Source organism: Neomonachus schauinslandi, chromosome X (genome assembly GCF_002201575.2).
Source record: "Neomonachus schauinslandi chromosome X, ASM220157v2, whole genome shotgun sequence".
NCBI classification, from domain to species: Eukaryota; Metazoa; Chordata; class Mammalia; order Carnivora; family Phocidae; genus Neomonachus; species Neomonachus schauinslandi.
In genome coordinates, this window is record NC_058419.1 from 84,467,957 (window position 1) to 84,488,761 (window position 20,805).

The window sequence follows — 20,805 nt, forward strand, 5'->3', positions numbered from 1 at the left end:
GGGGGGGGGGGGGGGGGGGGGGGGGGGGGGGTGGGGGGGGGGGGTGTCAGATCCGCAGAGGGGAGGGGCCGCGGTCTGCCTGGCAGGTGTGTCATCTGGTCAGAGGTCAGGGGGTGAGAGCGAAGATAAATGGTTTTTTCAGTCTGAAGAAAAATTGATCTAGTTACCCTGGGGCTTTAGCCTCTTTCTGAGAGAGAAAAAACAGGTATAGAAACCTATGCCTATCCTCAGGAGGTCTGTCTGTTCAAGGTGATGAGCCTCTCTTCTTCTAGAATGTGAGGGCACCTGGGACTAGGCCATGACCAAGGAGGAAGGCAATCCAGGCATGGCAGCAGGATGGGGGCAGTTTGGCAGATGGGAGATTGGTGCTGACAGAGCTCTCGGATTTCCCTAGCCCACACTAGGTGGTTGCCTCAGATCAGTACCATCAGCACATGCTGGAGTGGCTAAGGAAGGCATCCTGAAGGAAGCCCCAGCAGTTGAGGGGAAGGGGAGAGCATTCTAATGGCACCAGCAAAGTTGTGATGGTGGGAGGGGACACTGAGGCAGGTGGGAGGTGGCCCGAGGCCGAGGTGTAGCCTGCCAGGTCAGAGAATGGCACACTGAGGCTCCTTCCTGGTTCTCCACACACTCTTGCACAGGCCAGATGAGCAAAACTTCCCCAGGGCAACAGAACGGAACAGCCTCGTCATGGAAGGCCCTCCCGGATCAGGACCTTTCCGGCCGGTGGGAGGACTCAGAGAGGAAGCGGAAACACCTTCCTGACCGGTGGGACCCTGGGCATCTGGGATAGGGGGAGAAGGCAAGGCTGTGGAAGCGTTCTAGCAGTCAGAGAAGGCTTCCGGGGCAAGGCAGGCACATAGAAGGAACTGGGGACGGCATTCTGGGTGCGTGTCACAGCCGCAGAGGTGGGGGGACCGGAACGTGCGTCTGAGCAGCTAAGCCTCGCATTGGCCCCTTTCCACAGACAGGAGGAGCCTGCAGCCAAGAGTGAGAAGGCCGGCCCCCGGAGCCAGCACTGGTTGCACAGGGACCTGCGTGTGCGCTTTGTGGACAGGCAGCACAAGGGCGGCCAGTATTACAACACCAAGGTGGGAACCCTGCAACCTGGTGCCCCCTCCGCCCCCAGGGACTAGGCCCCCGTAACTCTAACGTTCTCACACCCCCTGGCCCTCTACCCAGATGACGATTGAAGATGTCCTCAGCCCAGATACCTGTGTGTGTAGGACAGACGAAGGCCGGATCCTGGAAGGTGAGTGTGAGGGATGACCACTGGGTCATCATCATCCCGGAGGCCGAGTGGGAAGGCTGTCTTCGACCAAGAGGCTGGCGTGGGCAAAGGCTGGGAGGCTGGGCAGAGTTCAGGTATTTTGCAAGGCCCAGAATCTTCTGACAGAACCTGAGGCGCTTCTGTGATGGTGATTATCTGAGCCCCTCTTTCCCCATGAGCGAGTACTGGCATAAAAATGAACTCTTTCTCCCTCTGAGGACCGGGCCTCGTACGGATGTGTACGGAACTCCCCATGCAGGGCAGGCAGGTGACACGCCCATAGTAAACGGGATCAGTTGCCATCACCCACCATCTTTGTGCATAAGTGCTCCCTTTCTTATCATTATTTCTAGGAACTGCTCCTTAGGTGTCCTTGCCTGTGAAATGGGGTGCTGGGACCCCTACCTGTCAACAGGGTGCAGGGTGGCTCTGGGCAATACAGGAAAGGCCTTCTGCCAGGACCCTGGGTGGGCTGGCCCTGGCCGAGGGCCTCACTCACTCCCCTTTCCTCATCTGCAGGCATAAAGGAAGGCATGCTGGAGACCCTGGTCCCCAAGGTCGAGGGCAACCGGGTGATGGTGGTGCTGGGGCCACAGGCTGGAAGGGTGAGTCTCAGACCTGGGCGTGGGTGGGCAGGGGCCATGCAGGGGCTGTCCCAGCGTCCGGGTTGGCCTTGCTGACTCTACCCGCCACTACTCCAGGTGGGCCACCTGCTGGGCCGGGACACAGAACGGAGCCGGGCTCTGGTGCAGCTGCGGAGAGAGAATCAGCTGGTGGAGCTTCACTATGATGCTGTCTGCCAGTATGTGGGCCCCAGGGACTCTGATGAAGACTGACCCGCGGCCCCACTCCCACCCCCACCCCACCATCCCCGGCCTGCTGCCGGCTCTGTACAGTGTGAAAAGCCTGTCTTCGCAGAGGTGGGGAGGTCACCATTCCACCGTCTGCTTGCACTGCAGCTCCAGGACAAGGACAGGGACAGGGCACGAGATAGACGGACCAGAAGGGAGGCTCGAAACAAACTGAGTATTTTCCAGAAGTTAGTGTGTAATAAAAATCATTTCCCAAACTTAGTAGAATGATGAGGTCATAAATGTGTGCTGAGCTGAGTGGAAGTGGGAGCTGGGCTGACTGAGGTGGGAGCCATTCCGGGCTTCAGCCCCACGGCCCTGTAGGGGCTGACAGGCAAGTCAAAGGATCCACCTGCTCACGAGCTCATTCTTGGAACACCGAAGCTATGAAGTGTGTCCCTTGAGCAGATACTACGGAGCCCGGAATGCCGCATCTCTGCACAACTTTCTGAGTGAGAATCCCAGCAGTGGCTCTGCTTTTACTCTTGGCCCAGATCATATCTCGCGCCAGTGACGAGAGTCCAGAGGAAAGGGAGGCTTCTACCCACAAATAGGCTATGTTTGTGCTACCTCCCAGAGCGGCCAGTTAATTTTGGGGCCCCCATTTTAGGCTCCAAACTTTGGCTTGATGGTAAAAAAGTTTTGTGTGTCCCGGGTAGAATTTCTCTCATTCCTCCAGGTAAGTGGACTCTCAGAAAGGTTATTGTCAGACAGTCCTTAGACTTTTTCCTATTTAATGGGCTGAGATAGAAAAGCAGCAAGGGAAGCCAGAGCTTTAGGCACAATTGCTTCTAAATTATCCCCAGTCACTAAGTTGTTGATGTAATAAATGGTGTATGAGCTAGATCTATACCCCCCAGTATAAATTCATGACATGTCAGAACATGGCACAGCACTGGAGAATTTTTTTTTAAATAACTGAATTATCGCATTGAAATTCTTACAACTCTTTTTTTCTGATTAAATCTTTAAAAAATTGTTTTTAATTGTTGAAGTATAATTGACATACAATGTTATCTTAGTTTCAGGTGTACAGTATAGTGATTTGACAATTCTGTACGTGACGCCATGCCCACCATGCGAAGTGTACTCACCAGACAATGTTATTACGACGTTATTGACTCCCTTCTCTATGGTGTACCACATCTCCCTGACTTACTTACTTTCTTACTTACTTATTTGTTTGTTTGTTTGTTTATTTATTTGGTAACTGGGAGTTTGTACCTCTTAATCCCCTTCACCTATTTTGCCCATCCCCTTCCTCTTTGGCAAACATCCCCTAGAGCAGAATAATAAAGCTAAGCTGCTGTCCCTGCCAAGCAGAGGCAGACTGCTGTTTTGAGCCAAAATTGAGCCAATACAGAAAAACAGTGAGTTGGCCAATTCAGTGGCCATATGCCGAGTAAGGTAAGGGATGATCAGAAAACCTTCCAGTCTCATACCCCATTGTGAAGTACACTTGCAAAGACCAATTTTATGGATTTCCTGGTTTGTCATCCCTAATTAATTCCAGAACTCATCTGTTTTCAAGATTGGCCTAGCAGGGTGGTTAAGGCAGACAACAGAGGACAAACCCCCACCCCCAGTTGCTCCAGTTCCTGAGTTGTAGTGCTGATTGTCCACACTGCCCCCGGACTCCCCGGCTGGGTTATATTTTTCATGTTGTGCGGAAGGAATGTCACGCCTTCTCAAGGTTCCCAATCTAGCATGTCCAGTAGTCTAGTTCCCATGTTGTATGTGCTACATTCAGTCAAGAAGGCCTCCTCCTTTCTCCAAATCGTAGTAAATTCATCTTGGTAACACCCTCGAGAAGAGCTTAAAGTTTCCTGCACCGGTCCCCTGTCTCTGCCCTGCAGTGTGGCATAACCTGGCAGTTTCAGACAATCCCTCTCCTCCCTGCGCCATGATACTTAAGATGGATCTTTCGTCAGATTTCAGTTTCCTGGAGTTGACTGTCTTCTCCCGAGCCTGTCTTCAGAAACGGGGCCTGAAGTTCTTGAATACACCCCCGTGTCCAGAACGTATACCCCTAGCAGAGCACCCGGTCTCCCAACAGACCATCGCGGCTTTTTGTGCTTCCCTGAGTGGATCCCTCCTGATCCCTCAGTTCCAGGACAGGCTCCTTACATCCCAGGAAGTGTGGACAGTATCAGGAGGCTTTCCCAGTCTGTCCCTTGTTCGTTGCGCACAAGGAAAATTCTGTCTCGGCTCTCTGCCTGCTGCTTGCTGGCTGCCAAGATTGCCCCTTTGGCCACAGTTGCTGCGGCAACAGCTGCGAGCCTGTGAATTCTCTTCCCGCCACCCGCAAGCCAGGGACCGTGACACGTACAATTTGTTCAGGCTGGCTTCCTCCACGTCACGGGGAATGAACAAGATGTGGGTGAGAAAGCATCTGCCTCCCCTGCTAAGTCTCCAGAAGTCTCCCTGGCAGGTTGCTGCCTCTGTTAGACGCTGTCCAGACACAGTCGTGAGTTCGTGGCAGCAGACCCAAGAAGCAGCTTCTTTGCCTTTCAGAGAGGAGCCAATTATTTGGGCCCTTAGGACTGTTGCCTGGGGCTGAGCTTGGTGGCAGAGAACGTGCAGTTAGATTCTCCTCTGATATTCCTTCCTCAGCCAGGGGCTCCTCTCCTCCGCTCCCAGGTTGGGGCCTCTTAACCTCCATGTTCTGGCACCACGCAGAATGATGAAGGACCCAATAAGGGTCCTTGGAAAGCTGCACAAGGGGCTGTGGGTCCTCACCAAGTGCCACTATTGCCCCAATCCATTCAACAGGCGTCTCTTGAGCCTTCACTGTATTCCAGGCACCATTCCACGTGCTAGGGATACAGAAGAGAGTAAATCATTCAACAAACGAGTCCCTACTATATGCCAGACATGATTCTAAATACTGGGGATACAGCCATGAACAAAACAGATGAAGATCATTGCCCTTGTGGAGCTGATGTTCCAGTGGGGCTGAGAGACAGTAAGCAGTAAGTATAAGAGGTAAATGAGTTAGTATGCTAGAAGGCGAGAGGAGCCATGGGGGAAAAAAGAACAGCAGGGTCAAAGGGATCCAGGGTAGGCAGAAGGCAGTACTTTTTTTTTTTTTTAAGCTTTTATATATTTGAGAGAGAGAGAGAGCGTGTGCGCACAAGCTGGGGGGAGGGGCAGAGGGAGAGGGAGAAGCAGGCTCTCCACTGAGCAGAGACTCGATGCGGGGCTCGATCCCAGGAGCCCGGGATCATGACCTGAGCTGAAGGCAGACACTTAAGCCACTGAGCCACCCAGGCACCCCAAGCCTATTCTCTTTTAAAAACTGCTTGAAGAATATGAAATTTAAGGATACAACACCCCCTTTGTCTTTGCCATATCCTATTTATAGGTTGTTTTCAGAAAGCACTAATATGAAGATTCAGAATATCAACAGAAATGAATAAAACAAAATAACTTTTCATATTTGGGACCTAAGAGATGACTTTTTATGCTCTGTCAGAAATATCACAAAGAGACATGCACACAGAAAGAGATGGTGGTGGCCCAGGAAGGCAGAAGAGGGGTTGTATTATTTTTTTTTTTTTTAAAGATTTTATTTATTTATTCATGAGAGACAGAGAGAGAGAGGCAGAGGGAGAAGCAGGCTCCCAAGGAGCAGAGAGCCCAATGCGGGACTCGATCCCAGGACTCTGGGATCATGACCTGAGCCGAAGGCAGACGCTTAACCGTCTGAGCCACCCAGGCGCCCCTGCTGCTTTTTTTTAAAGATTTTATTTATTCATTTGACAGAGAGAGACACAGCGAGAGCGGGAACACAAGCAGGGGGAGTGGGAGAGGGAGAAGCAAGCTCCCCGCTGAGCAGGGAGCCCGATGTGGGGCTCGATCCCAGGACCCCGGGATCACGACCTGAGCCGAAGGCAGACGCCCAACCATCTGAGCCACCCAGGCGCCCGGGGTTGTATTATTTCTAAAATAACATGTATACACCCATGAAAACGTCATCACAATCATGATGGTGAGCATATTGTCACTCCCAAAAGTTTCCTCTGCCCCTTTATAATCCCTTCTTCCTGCCCCACCCCCATCCCCATGCACCCACTGATTTGCTTTCTGTCACTGTAATTTAGTTTGCATTTTCTAGAGTTTTCTATAAATGAATCATTGAGTATGTACTCTTTTCTGTCTGATAGACTCTACAGAATTTTTGGAGATTCATCCATGTAGTTCCACGTATCAATAGGTCATTCCTGGGTTTTTTGGTAAGATAAAATCCACATACCATAGAATCCACCCCTTTCAAGTATACAATTCAATGGTTTTAGTATATTCACAAGGTTGTGCAACCATCACCACTATCTCATTCCAGAACATTTCATCACCTCTAAAAGAAACCCTGTACGGGGGTGGGGGGGGGGGGGGGGGGGAGGATGGGGTAACTGGGTGATGGGCACTGGGGAGGAGGGTATGTGTTGTAATGAGCACTGGGTATTATATAAGACTGATGAATCACAGACCTGTACCCCAGAAACAAATAATACATTATATGTTAATAAAAAAATAAAAGAAACCCCGTACCAATTAATACTCACTCTCCATTTTTCCCTCCCCCCAGCCCCTGGCAACTACTAATCTATTTTCTGTCTCTATAGATTTGTCTATTCTGGATATTTTATATAAATGAACCATTACAATACGTGACCTTTTGTGTCTGGCTTCCTTCGCTCAACATAATGTTTTCAAGGTTGACACATTATAGCAGGTATCAGTACTTCATTCCTTTTCATGGTATAATATTTCATTGTATTGATATACCACCTTTTGTTTATCTACTTATCTGCTGATGGGGATTAGCATACAAGTCTTTGAATGGACATATGTTTCATTTTCTTGTGGGTAGACTTCTAGGGTTGGAATGACTGGATCATATAATAAGTATATGTTTAATATTTTAGGAAACTGTCAATATCCCAGTGTCCAGCAGAGTATGTAGTATATAGTATGCTTTCATTGAGTAATTGTTGTATAAAGAATAACTGACTTTATGTCAAACTGTCTTCCAAAGTGCTTGCACCATTTTACATTCCTACCAGTAGTGTACGAGAGTTCTATTCCTCCACATCCTCATCAGTTTTTGGTATGGTTAGTCATCCAGATTCTATCCATTCCAATATTTGTTTCTGGTATTCATTGTGGTTCTAATTTTCATAACCCTAATAAGCAGTGATATTGAGCATCTTTTCATGTGTTTAATTGCCACCTGTGTATCTTCTTTGATGAAGAGTCTGGTAAAATTCTTTGCCTCTTTTTTAAAAATGGGCTATTTGTTTTCTTATTGAGTTTTTAGAGTTCTTTATATATTGTGGATAGAGATCCTTTATCAGACAGAGACTTTGCAAGTATTTTCTCCCAGTGTGTGGCTTGTCTTTTCATTCCCTCAACAATGTCTTTTGAAAAGCAGAAACGTTGGGGTGTGTGGGTGGCTCAGTTGGTTAAGTGTCTGCCTTCAGCTCAGGTCGTGATCCCAGGGTCCTGGGATCAAGCCCCACGTTGGGGCTCCCTGCTCAGGGGGAGTCTGCTTCTCCCTCTCCCTCTGCCCCTTCCCCCGTCATGCTTGCGCTCTCTCTCTCTCAAATAAATAAATAAATATCTTTTTAAAAAAGAAAAGCAGAAATGTTAAATTTTGATGAAGTCAAACATACTGATTTGTTATTTTTGGATTGTCTTTTTGATGTCATATCAAAGAGATCTTGGCCTAATCCAAGGTCACAAAGGATTTCTAGAAGTCTCATGGTTTTAGATTATACATTTAGGACTATAGTTAATTTTGAATTAATTTTTGGGCATGGTGGGAGGTACAGATCCAGGCTCGTTCTTTTGCATATGGATATCAAACTGTACCATTTGTTGAAAAGACTATCCTTCCTCCACTGCATTGCTATAAACCTTTGTCAAAAATCAGTTATCCAGGGCGCATGGGTGGCTCAGTCATTAAGCGTCTGCCTTCGGCTCAGGTCATGATCCCAGGGTCCTGGGATCGAGTCCCGCATCAGACTCCCCACTCGGCGGGGAGTCTGCTTCTCCCTCTCTGTCTGCCTGCCGCTCTGCCTACTTGTGCTCTCTGTATCTCTCTGTCAAATAAATAAAATCTAAAAAAAAAGAGTTATCCAGGGTGCCTGGGTGGCTCAGTTGGTTAAGCGACTGCCTCTCAATAAATGAGAGATAATGATAGAGAGAGAGCATGAGAGGGGGGAGGGTCAGAGGGAGAAGCAGACTCCACGCTGAGCAGGGAGCCCGATGCGGGACTCGATCCCGGGACTCCAGGATCATGACCCGAGCCGAAGGCAGTCGCTTAACCAACTGAGCCACCCAGGCGCCCCAAATAAATAAAAATCTTTAAAAATAAAATCAGTTATCCACCACAATGAAAAGAAAAAAATTAGTTGTCCATATATGTATCGATTTGTTTCTGGACTCTATAATGTTCTATTGATATATTTGTCTATCTGTATGTCAATCTTTTTTTTTAAGATTTTATATATTTTTTTGTTTTTGTTTTAAAGATTTTATTTATTTATTTGACAGAGACACAGTGAGAGAGGGAACACAAGCAGGGGGAGTGGGAGAGGGAGAAGCAGGCTTCCCACGGAGCAGGGAGCCCGATGTGGGGCTCGATCCCAGGACCCTGGGATCATGACCTGATCCAAGGCAGATGCTTAACCACTGAGCCACCCAGGCGCCCCTCTGTATGTCATTCTTATACTGTATTGATTACTGTAGCTTTATAATGATTCTTGAGATCAGGTAGTGTTAGCCCTTCAACTTTGTTATTCTTTTGCAAAGTTGTTTTGGGTATTTTATATTTCCATGTGAATTTTAGGAACTATTTGTCAATTTCTACAACAAAAGAGCCTACTGGATTTGGATCAAATCTACAGGTCAATTTGGGAAGAATCAACATGTTAATAATATTTAGCCTTCTGACTCATGAACAAGGGTCATTTATATATGCCTTCTTTAATTTCTCTCAGCAGTTTTTGTAGTCTTCGATATATATGTCTAGCATATCTTTTGTCAGATTTATCCCTAAGTATTTCATATTTCTCTTTTTATATAAGTTAGTCTCCATGCCCAATGTGGGGCTTGAACTCACAACCCTGAGGTCAAGAGTCACATGCTCTACTGACTGAGCCAGCCTGGTGCTCCAGTATTTCATATTTCTTGATATTGTATGTATTATTTTTTATTTCAATTTACAGTTCATTGCTAATGTATAGAAATACAGTTGCTTTTTGTACATTGGTCTTATATCTTGTAACCTTGCTAAACATTAATTTTATTAGCTTTTTTATAGATTCCACTGGGTTTTCTACCAGATAATCATATTGTCTTCAAATAAAGACACTTTTACTTCTTCCTTACCAATCTGGTTGCCTTGTTGTTGTTTTTTCTTGCCTTAATGCACTCACTAGAATCTTTAGTACAATGTGAAATAGCAATAGTGAGAATAGATATCTGTTCCTGGTTTTAGGAAAAAAGCATTCAGTCTTTCGCCATTAAGTATAATGTTAACTGTGGATTTTTTTTTTTCCTCTCCAACATACCTATCCTATTATAGGTATGTTATTTTATCCTACCTATAGGATAGGTATATTATCCTACCTATAGAATAGGTATATCATCCTACCTATCTCCAACATACCTATTATTTAATAGGTAACCATAGGTTACCTATTAAACAACCATTTATTACCAAGCAGGCTCAACACATCTTAATCATAAGCTATAAACTTGGCAAAGTCCCAGCTTCCTGTCCTTCTAGGGACTCTTGTCATACCTTGAATCAAAGAGTTCCCTTGTGGCAAGTAAGACAATACTCCAGGGGCAGAGTTCTATTATTTTTTTTTAAAGATTTTATTTATTCATTTGACAGAGAGAGTGCGCACCAGCAGGGGGAGCAGGAGGAGAGGGAGAAGCAGGCTCCCCGCTGAGCAGGGAGTCCAATGTGGGACTCGATGTAGGACTCAATCCCAGGACCCTAGGATCATGACCTGAGCTGGAGGCAGACGCCTAACCAAATGAGCCATCCAAGCGCCCCAGAGTTCTATTATTTTGTAGTATCAGACAACCAGTGATTCTCGAAATGTGGACCCCAAACCAGCAGCATCAGCATCATCTTGAAACAGTATAGAAATGCAAATTCTCAGGCAACCTTCTGGATATGAATTTGACATTCTGGGGGTAGAGACCAGCACTCTATTAAAATAAGCCCTTCAGAGAATTATAATATGAGCTCCAGTTAAGAAGTACTCTTCCGGGGGGTGCCTGGGTGGCTCAGTCATTAAGCGTCTGCCTTCGGCTCAGGTCATGATCCCAGAGTCCTGGGATTGAGCCCCCATTGGGCTCCCTGCTCATCGGGAAGCCTGCTTCTCCCTCTCTCCCCCTGCTTGTGTTCCCTCTCTCGCTGTCTCTCTGTCAAATAAATAAATAAAATCTTTAAAAAAAAAAAAAAGAAGAAGAAGAAGAAGAAGAAGTACTCTTCCAGGATGCCTGGGTGGCTCAGTTGGTTAAGCGTCTGCCTTCAGCTTGGGTCGTGATCCCAGGGTCCTAGGATCAAATCCCATGTTGGGCGCCCTGCCCAGAGGGGAGCCCGCTTCTCCCTCTGCCTGCTATTCCCCCTGCTTGTGCTCTCTCTCTCTCTGACAAATAAATAAAATCTTGAAAAAAAAAAAAAAAGAAGTGCTCTCTAAAAACAAAACAAAAAATGGCAGAGGTAGGTCTGTTTCAGGGTCAAGGTTTGGGCAACACATCTAAGGCCAAAGTCCACAGTCACAACTAGATTCTCACATCTATTAATGCAAGATAGAGAGGGCTTCAAAAATACTTTTGCCAGGGATGCCTGGGTGGCTCAGTCAGTTAAGCATCTGACTCTTGATTTCTGCTCAGGTCATGATCTCAGGGTCGTGAGATAGAGCCCCTCGTCAGGCCCCACATCAGAGTCTGCTTGAGATTCTCTTTTTCCCTCTCCCTCTGCCCTTAGCCCTGCTCGCGCATGCATGCACTCTCTCTCTCTAAAATAAATAAATAGGGTGCCTGGGTGGCTCAGTCAGTTGAGCATCTGCCTTTGGCTCAGGTCATCGTCCTGGGGTCATGGGATCGAGCCCCGCATCGGGCTCCCTGCTCAGCGGAGCGTCTGCTTCTGCCTCTGCTCTTGCCTCTGCTCCTGCCTCTCCCTCTGCCGCTCCCCCTGCTCATGCTCACTTGCTCTCTCTCAAACAAATAAAATCTTTAAATAAATAAATACATACATACATACATACATACATACAATCTTTTAAAAGAAATGTTAGGGGTGCCTGGGTGGCTCAGTTGGTTAAGCGTAGGACTCTTGGTTTCAGCTGGGGTCATGATCTCAGGGCTGTGAGAATGGCCCACTCAGTGGGGTATCTTCTTGAGATTCTCTTTCTCCCCAAAATAAAGAAAAATTTTAAAAAACTTTAGCCAATCCACATCTTTTTTTTCTTTCAAGGAGCTTTTATTTTTGGGCTCCTGGGTGGCTCAGTTGGTTGAGCGACTGCCTTCGGCTCAGGTCATGATCCTGGAGTCCCAGGATCGAGTCCCACATCGGGCTCCCTGCTCAACAGGGAGTCTGCTTCTCCCTCTGACCCTCCCCCCTCTCATGAGCTCTTTCTCTCTCAAATAAATAAATAAAATCTTTAAAAAAAAAAAAGGAGCTTTTATTTTTTAAATTTTATTGTGGTAAGAACACAACTTGAGATCTACCCACTTTAAGTGTACAATACATAATTGTTGACTATAGGTACAATGTTGCATAGCAGATCTCTAGAACTTATTCATCTTAATCTAACTGAAATTCTATACCTGTTGATTAGTAACTCCCCATTTTCCCCTCCCTCTAACCCCTGGTAACCACCATTCCAGTCTTTGATTTTATGAATCTGACTATTTTACATACCTCATATAAGTGGAATCAGCATCTTTCCATGTCTGGCTTATTTCACTTAGCAAAATGTCTTCAAGTCCATACACATGGTTGTATATTGCAGTATTTCCTTCTTTTTATTTATTTATTTTTTTAAAAAGATTTTATTTATTTATTTGACAGAGAGAGACACAGTGAGAGAGGGAACACAAGCAGGGGGAGTAGGAGAGGGAGAGGCAGGCTTCCCGTGGAGCAGGGAGCCCGATGCGAGGCTCGATCCCAGGACCTGGGATCATGACCTGAGCTGAAGGCAGACGCTTAACGGCTGAGCCACCCAGGCGCCCCTATTTCCTTCTTTTTAAAGGCTAAATAGTATTCCATTGTACATACATGCTGCATTTTCTTTATCCATTCATCTGTCTACCCAGATTTAGGTTGTTTCCACATGTTAGCTACTGTAAATAATGCTGCAAGAAACACGAGAGTGCTAATATCTCTTCAAGATCCTAATTTCAATTTCTTTTTTTTTTTAAAGATTTTATTTATTTATTTGAGACAGAGAGAATGAGAGAGACAGAGAGCACATGAGAGGGGGGAGGGTCCGAGGGAGAAGCAGGCTCCCCGCCGAGCAGGGAGCCCGATGCGGGACTCGATCCCGGGACTCCAGGATCACGACCTGAGCCGAAGGCAGTCGCTTAACCAACTGAGCCACCCAGGCGCCCCTAATTTCAATTTCTTTGGATAAATACCCAGTAGTGCAATTGCTGGATCATATGGTAGTTCTACTGTTAATTTTTTGAGGAGCCTCCATTCTGTTTTCCACAGTGGCTGCACCAGCTTGCATTCCCACCAACAGTGCACAAGGGTTCCCCTTTTTCCACATCCTCGCCAACACCTGTTGTTTCTTGTGTTGTTGATTTTAGCCATTCTGACTAGTGTGAGGTGATACCTCAGTGTGGTTTTCATTTGCATTTCCTTGATGATGAGTGGCAATGAGTACTTTTTCATACACCTGTTGCATAGATGCTCTCCATCAGGTTGAGGAAGTTCTTTTCTATTCCTACTTTCCTTAGTGTTTTATCAGGAAATCATGTTTAATTTTATCAACTTCTTTTTCTTTTTTTTTTTTTTTTAAGATTTTATTTATTTATTTGACAGAGAGAGACCGCGAGAGAGGGAACACAAGTAGGGGGAGTGGGAGAGGGAGAAGCAGGCTGTCCGCTGAGCATGGAGCCCAATGCGGGGCTCGATCCCAGGACCCCGGGATCATGACCTGAGCTGAAGGCGGACGCCTAGTGACTGAGCCACCCAGGCACCCCTCAACTTCTTTTTCTGCATCTATTGAGATGATCATATGTTTTTTTTTTCTTTTCTTGTTTGTTAGTATGGGAAGTTACATTGATTGATTTTTGAATGTTAAAGCAGCACTGCATTGCTGGAATAAACTCCACTTGATTGTGATATATTATCTTTTTAATATATTGTTGGAATAGGGCGCCTGGGTGGCTCAGATGGTTAAGCGTCTGCCTTCGGCTCAGGTCATGATCCCAGGGTCCTGGGATCGAGTCCCACATCGGGCTCCCGGCTCAGCGGGGAGCCTGCTTCTCCCTCTGACCCTCTCCCCTCTCATGCTGTTTCTCTCTCGCTCGCTCTCTAAAAAATAAATAAAATCGTAGAAAAATATATATATATTGTTGGAATAAATTTGCTAAAATAATGTTTAGAATTTTTACATCTGTGTTCATAAGGGATATTTGTCTTTAGTTTTCTTTTTCTGTAATGTCTTTATCTGGTTTTCGTATTGGAGTAATGCTGGTCCCATTGAATGGCTGGGAAGTATTCAAATTTTTGCAAGAGTTTGTGTAGAGTTGATATTATTTCTTCCCTAAAATGCTTGACAGAATTCACCAGTGACACCTTCTAGGCCTGGAGTTTTCTTTGTAGGAAGGATTTTACCTGTAAAGTCCATTTCTTTAATAGATATAGGGTTATTCAGGATATCTATTTCTTTTGTTTAATTGTGGCAAAATACACATAGCATAACATTTCCCATCTTGGCCATTTTTAAGTGTACAGTTCAGTGGCATTAAGTCCATTTACATTGTTGAGCAGCCATCATCACCATCCATCTCCAGAACTCTTTTCATCTTGCAAAATCGAAATTCTGTACCCATTAAACAGTTACTCCTCATTCTTTCCTCTTCCATCCCAACTATCTACGAGTTCTTGAGGGAGCTTTGGTAATTTGTATCTTTCAAGGAATTTGTATATTTTGATTAAGTTGTGGGATTTATTGGCATAAATTTTTATTTATTTATTTATTTATTTTTTAAAGATTTTATTTATTTATTTGACAGAGAGAGACACAGCGAGAAAGGGAACACGAGCAGGGGGAGTGGGAGCGGGAGAAGCAGGCTTCCCGCCAAGCAGGGAGCCCGATGCGGGACTCGATCCCAGGACCCCGGGACCATGACCTGAGCCGAAGGCAGACGCCCAACCGACTGAGCCACCCAGGCATCCCTATTGGCATAAATTTTTAAAATATTCTATTTCTTTTCAGTAGGTAGCTGAGCGTGGGGCTTGAACTCACAACCCTGAGATCAAGATCTAAGCTGAGAACAAAAGTCTGACACTTAAATGACTGAGCCACCCAGATGCCCCTAAAAATATTCTTTTATCCTCTTCAGTTTCTGTAGAACTTATAGTGATGTCACCTCTCATTCCTGTTACTGATAAGTGGTGTCTTCTCTCTTTTTTTTCCTTATAAGTCTTCATGTTTATCAATTTTATTGACCTCAACTAACCAGCTTTTGGTTTCATTAATTTTCTCGATTGTTTTCCTGTTTTCTATTTCCATTCATTTCCACTTTGATCTTTATTATTTCCTTTCTTCTTTTTTTTTAAGATTTTATTTATTTATTTGACAGAGAGAGACACAGCGAGAGAGGGAACACAAGCAGGGGGAGTGGCAGAGAGAGAAGCAGACTCCCTGCCGAGCAGGGAGCCCGACCCGAGACTGGATCCCAGAACCCTGGGATCATGACCCGAGCAGAAGCAGACGCCCAATGACTGAGCCACCCAGGTGCCCCTACTTCCTTTCTTCTGCTTACCTTACGTTTACTTTATTCTACTTTTCCTGGTTTCTTTTTTTTTTTTTTCTTTTCCTAGTTTCTTATGGTGGAAGCTGAGGTAATTGATTTTAGACCTTTCTTACTTAGTCCTTTCTTCTTTTCTAATATTGGAATTTAATGCTATAAATTCACCTGCAAGTACTGCTTTAGCAGTATCCCACGAATACTAATATGTTGACTTCTCTGTTTCATTCAGTTCAAAATGTTTGTTTGTTTGTTTGTTTTTTGAGAGTGCGCGAGAGAGTACAGGAGCAGAGGCAGAGGGAGAGGAAGGGGGAGAAACAGACTCCCCTGCTGAGCAGAGAGCCCGACGTGGGGCTCAATCCCAGGACCCTGGGATCATGACCCGAGCCAAAGGCAGACGCTTAACAACTGAGCCACCCAGCCGCCTTAAAAATGTTTTCTGATACCAATTTTGATTTCTTCTTTGATCCATGAATTATTTTGAAGTGTGTTATTTAATTTCCAAATATTTAGCGATTTTCCAGGCAGCTTCCTGTTACGGATTTCTAATTCATTTCCACTGTGGTCAGAGAAAATACTTTGTATAACCTGAATCCTTTTGCAACTATTGAGACTAATTTTGGGGCCCTGGATAAAGTCTTTCTTTTTTTTTTTTTTAAGATTTTATTTATGTATTTGACAGAGAGATACACAGCGAGAGAGGGAACACAAGCAGGGGGAGTGGGGGAGGGAGAAGCAGGCTTCCCGCCGAGCAGGGAGCCCAACGTGGGGCTCAATCCCAGGACCCTGGGATCATGACCTGAGCTGAAAGCAGATGCTTAACGACTGAGCCACCCAGGCGCCCCTAAAGTCTTTCTTGATAATGGAGGGGAACTGCTTCATGCTGGTGCCCTGACAGCTTTGCATATATCTGCATAGTTCATGTAGGCAAGGCTTAACCACAGCTGATCTGTCTAGGTCTTGGCAGAAGATGTGATTTCCCAGAATATTACAACATGGGAAACTTTTGAGGCGCTCCTACAAGGTCATTTCCCACCCATTTTCCTATCTTTGAGGGAAGCTGTCAGGAGAGTTTTTCATTGCCTTAAAAGTTTTGATGAGATGGAAGGCTTTCTGTCTCACCCTGACCCCTTAGGGTACAGGCTGCAGGCTATGAAAGTGCTTAGCTGCAGCATGAAACCAGCTCTTCAGGAGCAGGGGGTTCCAATACTTGCATTGCAAATCATCTGGCCCCTTTTGTTTTGATGTCCTATGGGGCAAAAGATATGGGGAGCTGACATCTTTGCTACTCTCGTTTTTTTGCTATCTATGTAAGTAATAAGCTGTCTGAATCTAGCAAAGGTTTGTTGTTTCTTGACTAGCCAAATATTTCAGCCTTGCTTGACCTATAACTGTTCTGTGTGCATTTGAGATGACTGTTTTCTGCTGTTGTTGGATGAATGTTTTATAAATATCAGGTCAAGTTGGTTGCTACTGTTGTTTTAAGCCTACTACATTCCTGCTGATTTCCTGCCTACGTTTTCTATGAATAACGTAGATAGGAATCAGGAAAACTGCAACTATAATTGTGAATTTGTCCATTTCTCTTTGCAGTTCTATCAATTATTGCTTCATGTATTTTGAAGCTCTGTTCTTATGTGTATAAATGTTTAAGATAAATGTTTATCCCTAGTAATAACCATTGCTCTGAAACCTACTTTGTCTGATACCAGTATAGCAGTCCCACCTTTTAAAAAAAAACTAGTGTTAGGGGGCGCCTGAGTGGCTCAGTCTTTGGGCGTCTGCCTTCAGCTTGGGTCGTGATCCTGGGGTCCTGGGATCGAGCCCCACATCGGGCTCCCTGCTCGGCGGGAAGCCTGCTTCTCCCTCTCCCACTCCCCCTGCTTGTGTTCCCTCTCTCTCTCGCTGTGTCTCTCTCTGTCAAATAAATAAAATCTTAAAAAAAAAAAAAAACTAGTGTTAGCATGGTATATCTTTTTCCATCCTCTTTTTTTTTTTTAAGATTTTATTTATTTATTTGAGAGAGAGAGAATGAGAGACAGCACGAGAGGGAAGAGGGCAGAGGGGGGAAGCAGACCCCCCGCTGAGCAGGGAGCCTGATGTGGGACTCGATCCCGGGACTCCAGGATCATGACCTGAGCCGAAGGCAGTCGCTTAACCAACTGAGCCACCCAGGCGCCCTCCATCCTCTTTTCTAAAACCTATTTGTGCCTTTATATTTCAAGTGTGTTTCTTATAGGCAGCATTTAGTTGATTTTTATCCAATCTGAAAATCTTCGTCTTTAACTGGGATATTTAGGTCATTTACCTTAATGTGATTAACGGAATACGGTGATAATAAAGTTAGAGTGTATTATCTTGCTATTTTCTATTTGTTCCATTTCTTCTTTGTTCCCTTTTCTTACTTCTTTGCCTTCTTTTGGATTAATAAAAAAAATTTTTTTAAGATTATTTATTTATTTGACAGAGACACAGCGAGAGAGGGAACACAAGCAGGGGGAGTGGGAGAGGGAGAAGCAGGCTTCCCGCGGAGCAGGGAGCCCGATGCGGGGCTCGATCCCAGGACCCCGGGATCCCGGGATCATGACCTGAGCCGAAGGCAGACGCTTAACGACTGAGCCACTCAGGGGCCCCTGGATTAATCAAAATTTTTAAATGATTTCTTTTTCTCTCCTGTGTTAGTTTGTTATCTATAACTCTTGGATTTGTTATTTTATTGGTTAATTTAGCATTTATAGTATACATCTTTAACGTAGAGTATACCTCTTTAACTGATATTATACTACTTCATGGATCATATAAGGACCTTCTAGTAATAAGGTTCCATTTGTTCCTTCCTGACCTTTATGCTGTTGATTTCTTTTTTAAAAAAAGATTTATCTATTCATTCAAGAGAGACAGAGAGCACAAGCAGGGGGAGGGGCAGAGGGAGAGGGAGAAGGAGAGAAGCAGACTCCCTGCTGAGGGCAGAGCCAGACACTGGGCTTGATGCCACAACCCATGAGATCACAACCTGAGCTGAAATCAAGAGTCAGACGCTCAACTGACTGAGCAGCCCGGGCGCCTCTATGATGTTGTCTTCATGCATTTTACTTCTACATACGCTATAAATGCCACAAAACATTGTTTTTTATTAGATCGTCAATTATCTTTTATTTATTTATTTATTGAAGATTTTATTTATTTAATGACAGAGAGAGAGAGAACACGAGAGAGGGAACACAAGCAGGGGGAGTGGGAGAGGGAGAAGCAGGCTTCCCGCTGAGCAGGGAGCCCGATGCGGGGCTCGATCCCAGGACCCTGGGATCATGACCTGAGCTGAAGGCAGACGCTTAACGACTGAGCCACCCAGGCGGCCCTACATCATCAATTATCTTTTAAAGAGATGTAAATAATAAGAAAAATATCTTATATATTTATCTATGTAGTTATCATGCCCAGTGCTCTTCATTTCATTGTGTAGATCCAGATTTCTACCAGGTATCATTTTCCTTCTGCCTGAAGGATGTTCTTTTACATTTCTTGTTTTGCTGTTCTAATGATGTTGAATTCTTTCAGCTTTTTCATGGCTAAAAATATCTTTATTTTTCCCATGTTTTTGCAAGACATTCTTGCTAGGTGTGGAATTCTAGGTTAACAATTTTTTTTAAAGATTTTATTTATTTATTTGAGAGAGAGAGAGCACGAGAAGGGGGGAGGGTCAGAGGGAGAAGCAGACTCCCTGCTGAGCGGGGAGCCTGATGCAGGATGGGACTCCAGGATCATGACCTGAGCGGAAGGCAGTCGCTTAACCGAGCCACCCAGGCGCCCAACAATTTTTTTTTTTTAATTTTAAGTAGACTCCACACCCAACATGGGGCTTGAACTCACTACCCTGAGATCAAGAATCACATGCTCCCCCGACTGAGCCAGCCAGCTACCCCAACAATTTCTTTTTCAGTATTTTAATATATCATCCCATGGTCTTCTGGCCTCCCTGGTTTCTGGTGACATCTCTTTAAATGTCTTGCAAAAACATGGGAAAAATAAAGATATTTTTAGCCATGACAAGGCTGAAAGAATTCAACATCATTAGAACAGCAAAACAAGAAATGTAAAAGAACATCCTTCAGGCAGAAGGAAAATGATACCTGGTAGAAATCTGGATCTACACAATGAAATGAGGAGCACTGGGCATGATAACTACATAGATAAATATATAAGATATTTTTCTTATTATTTACATCTCTTTAAAAGATAATTGACAATCTAGGGGCGCCTGGGTGGCTCAGTTGTTAAGCATCTGCCTTCAGCTCAGGTCATGATCCCAGGGTCCTGGGATTGAGCCCCACATAGGGCTCAACAGTAAATCTTATTGAAGATCACTTGTATGTCCTGCTTTTAAGATTCTCTTCCTTGATGCTTTCAAAATCCTTTTGCTTTGTGTTTTGAAAGTTTGCTTATGATGTGTCTGGGTATGGATCTCTTTAAATTTATCCTACTTGAAGTTCTTTAGTTTCTTGGATGTATAGATTGTTTTTCATCAATTTGGAAAGTTTTTGGCCATTATTTCTTCTTCCCCTTTCTCTCCTCTTCTGGGACTCCCATTATGCATTCATAGGTACATTTGATGGTGTCCTGCAGGCCTGTGAGGCACTATTAATTTTTCTTCATTCTTTTCTTTCTGTGTCTCAGACTGTATAGTCTCAGTTGATCGATGTCAAGTTCAATTATTCTTTCTTCTGCCAGCTCAAATCTTCCGTTGAGCCATTCTAATGAATTTCCATTTCAGTTATTTCATATTTTCTTTTTCATGTGTATTATTTTAATATTCAGTTATTTTAACTCCTGAATTTCTGTCTCATTTTATTTATTTATTTATTTACTTATTTATTTATTTGATTTTATTTATTTGACAGAGACACAGCGAGAAAGGGAACACAAGCAGGGGGAGTGGGAAAGGGAGAAGCAGGCTTCCCGCCGAGCAGGGAGCCCGATGCGGGGCTCGATCCCAGGACCCCAGGATCATGACCTGAGCCGAAGGCAGACGCTTAACGACTGAGCCACCCAGGCGCCCCTGTCTCATTTTATTTTTTAAGATTTTGTTTCTTTATTTGACACAGAGAGAGAGAGAGAGAGAGAGCAACAGAGGAAGAGGGAGAAGCAGACTCTCCACTGAGCAGGGAGCCCGATGTGGGGCTCGATCCTAGGACCCTGGGATCATGACCTGAGCCAAAGACAGACACTTAACTGACTGAGCCACCCAGGAGCCCCTCATTCTTTTTTATAATTTCTATCTCTTTACCAGTATTCTCTATTTGGTAAGACACTGTATTAAACTTCCCTTTAGTTCTTTAGACATGGTTTCCTTTAGTTCCTTGAGCATATTTATACTAGTGATTAAAAATCTTTGTCCAGTACAATCCAATATCTGGGCTTCCTCAGGGACACTTTCTATTTACTGCTTTTTTCCCCCCATGTGTGGTCCATACTTTCTAGTTTCTTTGCAATTTTTAAATCTGGACATTTAAAATAATGTGGCACTCTGGAATTCCGATTCTTTCCTCCTTAGGCTTTGTTGTGGCTGCCATTTGTTGGTTTTGTTTCTGCTGTTCATTTAGTGACTTTTATGAAGGACTTCTGTAAAGCCTCTATTCTTTGTTGTATGTGGTCATCAAAGTCTCTGCTTCATTA

At 44.7% G+C, this 20,805-nt stretch overlaps 1 protein-coding gene across 2 annotated transcripts in view; it reads left to right on the forward strand.

Annotated features, from left to right (window-relative positions):
- Positions 1-3,072, forward strand: part of GPKOW (G-patch domain and KOW motifs) — an 8,475-nt gene extending 5,403 nt beyond the window's left edge. Inside the window, exons 7-11 of one of the 2 annotated variants that reach the window (XM_044911708.1) lie at positions 642-768; positions 968-1,091; positions 1,183-1,252; positions 1,790-1,875; positions 1,972-3,072. In XM_044911708.1, the coding sequence (XP_044767643.1) occupies positions 642-768; positions 968-1,091; positions 1,183-1,252; positions 1,790-1,875; positions 1,972-2,106 (542 nt within the window). In that variant the 3' untranslated portion in view covers positions 2,107-3,072. The remainder of the gene's footprint in view (positions 1-641; positions 769-967; positions 1,092-1,182; positions 1,253-1,789; positions 1,876-1,971) is intronic. The other variant, XM_044911709.1, reaches the window with a different exon arrangement.
- The last annotated feature ends 17,733 nt before the right edge of the window (positions 3,073-20,805 follow it).